This window comes from Sorghum bicolor, chromosome 3 (assembly GCF_000003195.3).
Source record: "Sorghum bicolor cultivar BTx623 chromosome 3, Sorghum_bicolor_NCBIv3, whole genome shotgun sequence".
Classification (NCBI taxonomy): Eukaryota; Viridiplantae; Streptophyta; class Magnoliopsida; order Poales; family Poaceae; genus Sorghum; species Sorghum bicolor.
Window position 1 is genome coordinate 67,816,748 of NC_012872.2, and position 11,129 is coordinate 67,827,876.

General features: G+C 44.2%; 1 protein-coding gene across 1 annotated transcript; it reads left to right on the plus strand.

The window, feature by feature from the left end:
• On the plus strand, nt 1–2,033 carry LOC8058930 (cytochrome P450 86A1). The gene has a single exon (XM_002456609.2). It carries the CDS (start codon nt 139–141, stop codon nt 1,780–1,782), a length of 1,644 nt encoding a protein of 547 aa, XP_002456654.1. The 5' UTR covers nt 1–138; the 3' UTR covers nt 1,783–2,033.

Sequence of the window (11,129 nt, forward strand, 5' to 3'; positions counted from 1 at the left end):
CGAGGGCGCCAAACACATTTCCCAACTCACCAAGAACAGCGCCATTTCTTAATCGCAGCGCCTAAACCCAGCCCTCCTAATTATATCGCCACAGTGCTGTTACAACCAGTTGCGATTACAAGCTTAAAACGCACCGGCATGGCCACGGTACTGGATGCCGGTGTGCTGCACTCGCACCCCTACGCCGTCGCCGCGGCGGCAGCGGCATTGGTCTCGGCGTACATGGTGTGGTTCTGGGCGCTGACGCGGCGGCTGTCCGGGCCGCGGATGTGGCCCCTCGTCGGCAGCCTGCCCGGCGTCGTCCTGAACCGGGCGCGCGTCCACGACTGGATCGTCGACAACCTGCGCTCCACGGGGGAATCGGCCACGTACCAGACGTGCATCCTGCCGCTGCCGTTCCTCGCGCAGCGCCAGGGGCTGGTGACCGTCACGTGCAACCCGCGGAACCTGGAGCACATCCTGCGCGCGCGTTTCGACAACTACCCCAAGGGCCCCATGTGGCAGGCGGCGTTCCACGATCTCCTTGGCCAGGGCATCTTCAACTCCGACGGCGAGACGTGGCTGCTCCAGCGCAAGACGGCGGCGCTCGAGTTCACCACGCGGACCTTGCGCCAGGCGATGGCACGCTGGGCCAACCGCATTATCAAGTACCGCCTCTGGAGTATCCTCGCCGACCACTGCGAAGCCGCGGCGAGCGTCGACCTCCAGGACCTGCTCTTGCGGCTCACCTTCGACAACATCTGCGGCCTCACATTCGGCAAGGACCCCGAGACATTGTCGCCGGGGTTGCAGGAGAACCCCTTCGCCAATGCCTTCGACTCCGCTACCGAGGCGACGATGCAGAGGTTCCTGTTCCCCAGCTTCTTGTGGCGCATCAAGAAGGCGCTCGGCGTCGGCAGCGAGCGGAACCTCCGCGAGAGCCTCGCGATCGTGGACCAGTACATGACAGAGGCCATCGCGGCGCGCAAGGCGACGCCGTCGGACGACCTGCTGTCCAGGTTCATGAAGAAGCGCGACGGCAACGGCAGGGCGTTCCCAGAGGACGTGCTCCAGTGGATCGCGCTCAACTTCGTGCTCGCCGGGCGCGACACGTCGTCCGTCGCGCTCAGCTGGTTCTTCTGGATGCTCATGCTGCGGCGCGACGTCGAGCGGAAGGTGGTCCTGGAGATCGCCTCCGTGCTCAGGGAGACGCGGGGCGACGACACCGGGAGGTGGACCGAGGAGCCGCTGGACTTCGACGAGCTGGATCGCCTCGTGTACCTGAAGGCGGCATTGGCGGAGACGCTGCGGCTGTACCCGTCCGTGCCGCAGGACTCCAAGTACGTGGTGGAGGACGACGTGCTGCCCGATGGCACCGTGGTGCCGGCCGGCTCAGCGATCACCTACTCCATCTACTCGGTTGGACGAATGGAGAGCATCTGGGGGAAGGACTGCGCTGAGTTCCGGCCTGAGCGGTGGCTCTCGGCTGACGGGACCCGGTTCGAGCCGGCCAAGGACGCGTACCGCTTCGTGGCGTTCAACGGCGGGCCGCGGACGTGCCTGGGCAAGGACCTGGCGTACCTGCAGATGAAGTCCATCGCGTCCGCTGTGCTGCTGCGCCACTCGGTGGAGCTCGTCCCTGGGCACAAGGTGGAGCAGAAGATGTCGCTCACTCTGTTCATGAAGAACGGCCTCCGCGTGCACGTCAAGCCGCGGGACCTCGCCGCCTACGTCGCGGCAGCGGAGGAAGCGCCGCAGCTGGGAGACTTTGTGATCCCGACCACAACTGCAGCAGCTGCATAAGCCTTGCAGGTGCCCGCGCACATTGGTACTGGCTTCTTCGTGCTGAAGTTCTTCTACGTGCCTCTGCCTGTCAATGTCGCATCGTTTTCTTCGTTCCCCTTTCCCCCTCTTCATTAGACTGTTAGGTTTGTGGCTACCTGGCGTCATATGGTTGTACCTGTGTACTTTTGTGTGGATGGATCGGATTGTCTACTTTTGTTCAGGTCTGATGAATCGACAGAGCAATGGAGCTTTTTACTTTGCATAGACAAGTATGAAACCTGTTTTAAATCAGTGCCGGAGGATGGAGGGCGTGTCTCTTGCTATATATATACACACAAGCAGTAGGACAAAGGGGGGTGTTTGATCCTTAGAGCATCTCCAGTGCAATTTCATCCTTCATCTCCATGAAATTGTCATTTGGGGGAGATAGAGTTATTTTGTTGCTCTAGAAAGCCTTTGATAAACCAGCAGTGTCTAATATGGCGTTCACCAAATTAGTCGGCGTGTATTTTTTTCGTGTTAGCAATCCCAATGGATTCGGACGAATAAGGAGGCGTACTCTCATAAATAATACCATATTCCTCACATAATTCATCAAACAATATGAGAAAATATTCACCACCATATGGACTCTTAATCTTTCTCTCTAGTTGGTTCTTCTCAACTTCAACGTTATAAATTTTGAAGTAGTCTAGCATTTCATCCTTAGATCTAAGCAAGTTAATTAACATAACAAAATCTAGTTACATCATCAATTAAAGTCATGAAATATCTCTTTCACTTTTTGTTAACACACCATCATCTCACATAGATCATAATGTAGGTGTCCTAGATGTGCCAAATTTCTCTCCTCCATTGCCTTGTGAGGCTTTCGAATTTGCTTTGATTGCATACGACTATAAAACCTAAAACATGTGGCAATAGTGAAATATGGAATTAAACTCATGCTAGATAACCATAGCATCAAACCGAAGTTAACATGGTATGCAAGAGTGTCAAACACTGCATTATCACTAGTCGTGTTATAAATATTATTCACTGACTTATTACAAAAATTTATTAAAGAAAAGCAAAACAAGCCTCCACACTCATAGGTTATAGCCTTTACCAATAAATTGTTCATGCTTGGACACTGCTACTTTATTGAACTCTAACACTACCATAAACCCGTCTCTCAAAAGAAGGGAGGCGCTAACAAGGTTATTATGTTTTGTAAAGATATGTTGCACCTTCTTTAGCTACATGATCTTCTCTAAAGTAAACTTCAGATATACCGTGCCAACACCATAAACAGAAGGATGTGTCCTATTCCCCATCAGGACAAAGGAACCGACTCCCTGCTAAGAAAAAACATAGACACGCCAACAGACACATGAATATTAAAAAAATTATCAATCCACCAACTTGAGATTGAAACACTAAGAGTACGGTAGAAAGATTACTGTACCCATCATCAATATTCTTTTTGCCCTTTGCGGTCCGTTCGATCCTGACACTTCTTGGAAAAGTGGCCAAGCTGAAGCAAGATAATTAACTCTGCTTTGTTAGTTCTTATTTTTCTTTATAAAAGAGAAAAATTCCTACATTGGTGAATTTGTGGTGCTTCTAGGTAAACATGATATTAGTTTGTGAAAGCTTGTGAAAACTTTATGTGAAATGTACTTCCGTGTGACAGCAAAAAAAGCAATTGCATATATACTATGTCACACCCATATTTTAAGAACAAAATAGGATGCATAAAAGACTCATATGTGCCCCAGGAATAGTCGCACAAATAAGTAGACAAATCTCAAATGTACCATTGCAGTGTTTATTACATAGCGAAACATAAGAAATCACATAGTCTTATACATAAATGATAGCAAGATGTAAACAACGCTCTCGACGGAAGCTCCACACAGGGACACTGTTGACTGGTTGACTCCAAACCTAGTACTCATAACGATAATCCTCATTCCAGTCATCTTCATTATCATATCCTGAGGTGTTGGGAAATTGCAAGAGTGAGCACATATCGTACTCAACAAGTATAACCAGGGGTTCATGAGGCTCAAATAGCTGACACTGGTTTGACTGCATTTAGCTTTTAATAGTGGATAGCATGTTCATAATTATATAGCAATTGTCAAGGAAGCTTAAATAATCCATTAATCCCATGATCAAATGTAAGCATAATTAACTCATAGCATAAACAATAATCAAATGAACATAATAACATAACAAGCTCATCATCTTAATGTAGATGTCCCCAAGGCCGCTCCTGACCGTGAGCTCGGCTAGTATACCAGTTTTACACTCTGCAGAGGTTGTACATCTTTACCCATGAGTCATGATTTACCCTTTCGCCCGAGGTAGCTAATCTCTTAACCCCCTTCCTAGGGAGGTCGGCAGGGATCACTATGAAGCCTTTCAAAAGTTCGTCTAACAAGTTAGGGCCGCAAGGTTTCCTTTGCGAGCAGATATAGATACCCCCCTTCCGAATGGCACAATGACGCGCAGCCTATACACATAGGGACAGGGGCTCGCACTATACCCGTGTCGGTTCAGCCCCTCCGCCCTTTCGGGTAACCTCTAACAAGCTAGAAAAGGTCTCCATACTGAGCTAAAGCCAGAGCCATTATAGCCCTCATGGTTGCACTGTTATCCCGGGTGATCACGTACAGACAAGATCTCATACAGTTATTTGTCATTCTTTTATGTTCTTTGCATAGCTATTAATCATCTTACAAGATCATGGATTATATCAAGCACTAGCACATCTACACCAAATGCATATCAAGTAGGTAGCAAGGAATACAGGTAACAATCATCTATGATTTTGCTAAGGTCGACAAGGTGATAGCATGCATATGACATATAGGTGTAGTTATAAGTGAATAGGTAACAAGGATAATCCCAAGTTATACTTGCCTTGCTCAAAGCTCTCCTGAGCTTGCTGGTCCTCAAAAGCTTGGGCTTGGTCACCAACGTACGGCTCACCGTCTAATCCCAATCATCAATCAACAACACGCATTCCAATGGAGACAATCATACACAAAGCAAACAAGGTATAATTAGAACATTACACCAAACAGTGGTAAAACAAATATAAAAGTTTATCAAAATATTCTACGCAGCGCTACGATCACACAAACGTAAAGTTCACGAAAATCGGAATTAAAACGTGAGAGATATGAATTTTCTAAGATTTCCTATAAAGAAATAATTAATTAAATACTACTGCAGAATTAAAAAGTTTCAAAACAGTAAACTAATATTTCTAACATGTAGAGATCGTAAATACGAATCCAACGGAATTTGAATGGATAAAAACGGAGTTAAAACGAATATTTTATGAGCAAAACAAAATCAGTGGCAAACTTGTAAATAGCAGAAAAAGCATTTTTTTTTTTAACCGACCGTCACCAGCTCCGGTGCGGTGGCCACCATGGCCGGAGAGCCGAAGCTCGCCGGAGCTCCTCGACTTCTCCTTTCCGAGCACCGTTTTTTGAAAGGAAAATACCGGGATGAAGAGGAGCTCACCACGATCTCGTCTAAGCGCTTGGTTGGGTCCGAGAGAGAACGGAGAGGGCTTGCCACGGAGAGGAACAAGATCGGCCACGCCGAGATCCGAACTCCAGAGAATACGGCGACTAGGGCTCGGTTTCACAACTTGGATGCAAAGAGGGAGCCGCGGGGTTTACCTAGGGCTTTATAGGGGCTTGATTTGCACAAAAGGCAAGAGAATCCCGCTGTTCCCGGGATTGAGTCGTCCGGTTCGTGAGTCCGGGTCGACTACGAACAGAGGTAGGGGACGAGCGTTTTTTTTTTTCAAATCTTTTTTTCAAAAAGGATTTTGGGGACAATTAAATACAAACCAAATACAATCAACACAAAATAAACTATGTCTCAGCATGAATGCACATAATCATGTTACTAAGCTTATGATAATTTTTAATTTTCACAAAAATTGTTTATTTGCTACATTAAATGCTCACTAAAATTCTTAAATAACTCAAATTAAATCCTATTAATTAAAATTCAAAATTTTAGGGTGTTACAAACTCTACCCCCCTTAAAAGAATCTCGTCCTCGAGATTGAGCAGTGTATAAACAAACCACTTGTGGATTTGATTCTCTCCAATCCTCTTCTCTTTCCCAAGTTGTTTCTCCTCGTGAAAACCAATCCCATTGCACTAGCAATTTCATGTCTCTAGTCGAGTAACATACCTGGTAACTCATTTGAAAATTTATTCCCTACACAGTCGTCAAGATCAACACCATCATCCAGCTGATTCACTGTAGCTGTGGGTGGAGCCTGCACTGCTACATCCACACTGATTCTCTCTCCCTTAGGTGTTGTCACAACTACTACTTTCTCTTTGCACTTAATTTCCGTAGCATATTTCTTCATCCAATCCAAACCCAATATCACATCTATGCCTGAGGTTCTCATAACCATGGGACTAACAGGGAAATCTACCCCCCTTAAAGAAAGACTTGCTGAGGGGCAACAATATGAAACTGGTATAGTCCCTCCCGGTGAGTTTACTAGCATATGGGTTTTCAGGGCAACTAGTGGTATGCTGTGAACTCTAACAAATGCTTGTGATATGAATGTATGCGAAGCTCCAGAATCAAATAAAACTGTAGCGGGAATAGAGTTGATACTGAACGTACCCATCATAATCTCCGGTCCCTCTTGTACTGTCTCTGCAGCCACATGGTTCACCTTTGCTCCATGAGAATTAGACTTTTGGTTGTTGTTCCGCTGGTTGAATCTCTCCGGGCAATCATATGACATATGACCTTCTTTCCCACAGCGAAAACACCTAGTAGGGGTATTGGGAGCACTTCTCTTCATAGAGGTGGCATTTGAATCTCCGGAGCGGGAAGTCTGCTGTCCACTCTGTTGATGATTAGGATTACGCTGAGATTGTTGGTTGCGATCCCATTGACTAACTGGTCCTTGGAACCTCTGTTGATTGCTCTGCTGAGAATTGAAACGTTGGCGGTTGTTGCCTCCAGACCCTTGTGCTAGCATCCTCCTCTTCTTATCCTGACCTTTGCGCATGTTATCCAACACAATGGCACGGTTCACCAGAGCCTGGAATGTAGGGTAGGTATTTCCAGCCAGTTGCAATCTGAGTTCATAGTAAAGACCTTTCATGAAGAGACGTTGTTTGTCAGCATCTTCTCTGACTTCGTTTGGAGCATAGCGAGCCAACTGCTCAAACATGTCATGATACTCAGCCACAGACATAGAACCCATCCTGAGAGATCTGAATTCTTCCTGCTTGAGCTCCATCATTCCTTCATTGATATGTCGTGCTCTAAAGTCTCTGCAAAATTCTAACCAAGTGACAGGGGGAGCATTGTTGGGACGAGCAGCTTGATATGACTCCCACCAGGTCTGAGCTGCTCCCTGAAGTTGTCCAGAAGCATACAACACCTTCTCTAAGTCATTGCACTGTGCTATGTTTAGTTGCCTCTCCACAGCACGTAACCAATCATCCGCCTCCATGGGGTCCGCTGAGTGTGTAAATACCGGAGGTCTTCCCTTCATGAATTCCCCCCGCTTATCTCTCACATGAACAGGTGGTGATGTTGGTGGAGGTTGTTGTTGTAGGTGTTGCATGAAGACGTGCATCATCTGATTCTGAGTTTGCATAAGTTCCTCCACAGTAATTGGGGCATTGTCACCATTGCCACGGCCTCTGCCTCTGCCTCTTCCCCTTGCTGCCATCTGCATTCCAAGGTATATAAACACATCTTAGTAATGTCCAACATGACAATTACAAGAGTTAACCGAATCTGAAATTTTCTGGGTAACATCCAACATCAGCAGATCAGAAAATCAGTAATATCTCGAGTTCCAGAATTCAAAAGGATACATGTTGTACACCGTTGGAAAGATAAAGAAATTGTCTACAACTTTCATTTAGATCATATTACCAGATTCCAACGTGAGGTTAACCAAAAACTGGGTACAACCGAAACTGTTCCAGAATTCCAGACTGCGCAGAAACCTCAACTGTAAACAGTCATAACTCTCAGCTCATAATCGATGATATGGTCATTCTTGCGGCATTGGAAAGATATGGAAGTCTACTTGTTCCCAGAAAAATTTGATGGACATTGCATGAACAGATTTTGAGATGTACCAGATTCATTGCAGACTGCTCCATAAAACAGCAAAGGACAGAAACAGAATTTTAACCAACCCCAACTATTTAGCTCATTAATCCTTATGCCTTAAGCCTATAAACTAAATGAAATTGTAGAGGAAATCCACAAGATCATTGCACTCATTACAAAGATCCAAATCAAGCATAAGCATAATAACAAACCAAACCAAGCATCAAAGGTTCACATTTCAAGCATTAACTCAACTTGCGGTACTATCGTTCTCTTCCTATTAAGGGCAAAGATTCCTAAAATTCTCTTTCAACTATGTAAGCAGGTGGTAAGAGAAGGTTCTAAAAGCATGTTCAAAGCAAGGAGTGGGGATGAGAACAAGTCTTTAAGATAAGCAACAAGGTGAAGATGAATAGGATATAGTGTAGAAGAAAATATCAAGGTTTTTAGAGCAAGGATTTTATAGCAATTTCAAAACCTTAAGACGACCAATTTCTAACTAGGCTTGCGTCCGACAGTCAACAAAGCTCTGATACCAATTTGTCACACCCATATTTTAAGAACAAAATAGGATGCATAAAAGACTCATATGTGCCCCAGGAATAGTCGCACAAATAAGTAGACAAATCTCAAATGTACCATTGCAGTGTTTATTACATAGCGAAACATAAGAAATCACATAGTCTTATACATAAATGATAGCAAGATGTAAACAACGCTCTCGACGGAAGCTCCACACAGGGACACTGTTGACTGGTTGACTCCAAACCTAGTACTCATAACGATAATCCTCATTCCAGTCATCTTCATTATCATATCCTGAGGTGTTGGGAAATTGCAAGAGTGAGCACATATCGTACTCAACAAGTATAACCAGGGGTTCATGAGGCTCAAATAGCTGACACTGGTTTGACTGCATTTAGCTTTTAATAGTGGATAGCATGTTCATAATTATATAGCAATTGTCAAGGAAGCTTAAATAATCCATTAATCCCATGATCAAATGTAAGCATAATTAACTCATAGCATAAACAATAATCAAATGAACATAATAACATAACAAGCTCATCATCTTAATGTAGATGTCCCCAAGGCCGCTCCTGACCGTGAGCTCGGCTAGTATACCAGTTTTACACTCTGCAGAGGTTGTACATCTTTACCCATGAGTCATGATTTACCCTTTCGCCCGAGGTAGCTAATCTCTTAACCCCCTTCCTAGGGAGGTCGGCAGGGATCACTATGAAGCCTTTCAAAAGTTCGTCTAACAAGTTAGGGCCGCAAGGTTTCCTTTGCGAGCAGATATAGATACCCCCCTTCCGAATGGCACAATGACGCGCAGCCTATACACATAGGGACAGGGGCTCGCACTATACCCGTGTCGGTTCAGCCCCTCCGCCCTTTCGGGTAACCTCTAACAAGCTAGAAAAGGTCTCCATACTGAGCTAAAGCCAGAGCCATTATAGCCCTCATGGTTGCACTGTTATCCCGGGTGATCACGTACAGACAAGATCTCATACAGTTATTTGTCATTCTTTTATGTTCTTTGCATAGCTATTAATCATCTTACAAGATCATGGATTATATCAAGCACTAGCACATCTACACCAAATGCATATCAAGTAGGTAGCAAGGAATACAGGTAACAATCATCTATGATTTTGCTAAGGTCGACAAGGTGATAGCATGCATATGACATATAGGTGTAGTTATAAGTGAATAGGTAACAAGGATAATCCCAAGTTATACTTGCCTTGCTCAAAGCTCTCCTGAGCTTGCTGGTCCTCAAAAGCTTGGGCTTGGTCACCAACGTACGGCTCACCGTCTAATCCCAATCATCAATCAACAACACGCATTCCAATGGAGACAATCATACACAAAGCAAACAAGGTATAATTAGAACATTACACCAAACAGTGGTAAAACAAATATAAAAGTTTATCAAAATATTCTACGCAGCGCTACGATCACACAAACGTAAAGTTCACGAAAATCGGAATTAAAACGTGAGAGATATGAATTTTCTAAGATTTCCTATAAAGAAATAATTAATTAAATACTACTGCAGAATTAAAAAGTTTCAAAACAGTAAACTAATATTTCTAACATGTAGAGATCGTAAATACGAATCCAACGGAATTTGAATGGATAAAAACGGAGTTAAAACGAATATTTTATGAGCAAAACAAAATCAGTGGCAAACTTGTAAATAGCAGAAAAAGCATTTTTTTTTTTTAACCGACCGTCACCAGCTCCGGTGCGGTGGCCACCATGGCCGGAGAGCCGAAGCTCGCCGGAGCTCCTCGACTTCTCCTTTCCGAGCACCGTTTTTTGAAAGGAAAATACCGGGATGAAGAGGAGCTCACCACGATCTCGTCTAAGCGCTTGGTTGGGTCCGAGAGAGAACGGAGAGGGCTTGCCACGGAGAGGAACAAGATCGGCCACGCCGAGATCCGAACTCCAGAGAATACGGCGACTAGGGCTCGGTTTCACAACTTGGATGCAAAGAGGGAGCCGCGGGGTTTACCTAGGGCTTTATAGGGGCTTGATTTGCACAAAAGGCAAGAGAATCCCGCTGTTCCCGGGATTGAGTCGGCCGGTTCGTGAGTCCGGGTCGACTACGAACAGAGGTAGGGGACGAGCGTTTTTTTTTTCAAATCTTTTTTTCAAAAAGGATTTTGGGGACAATTAAATACAAACCAAATACAATCAACACAAAATAAACTATGTCTCAGCATGAATGCACATAATCATGTTACTAAGCTTATGATAATTTTTAATTTTCACAAAAATTGTTTATTTGCTACATTAAATGCTCACTAAAATTCTTAAATAACTCAAATTAAATCCTATTAATTAAAATTCAAAATTTTAGGGTGTTACATACTATATATTAAAAAAATTATATGCAGTTGCATGTGTACTATATATTATACAAATAAAAGGACGAAGATCAGAAACGGTCGGAAATAGTATTACAATATAGAAAACAGAAACGGTCGGTTCGAGATATTTTTATATTTTAGTAATTAAAGAGTAAAGAAAAGTTTAAAATGGTAATTGAAAATGACAATTTTTTTATGTTTGATGAAATTTGGAAACAGTTTATAATATAGAAAATAGTATTGTAATATACAAAATGAAAGCCATCGGTGCAGAATATTTCACTATCGTTTTCATATAACAATTAAATGTTACACTCATCTAAAAAATTATGAGATGAAATCTCAGCATTGAGAGAGGCCGAAACG

Coding starts and splice junctions, on each gene's coding strand:
- LOC8058930 (XM_002456609.2), top strand. CDS start 139: ATGGCCACGGTACTGGATGCCGGTGTGCTGCACTCGCACCCCTACGCC.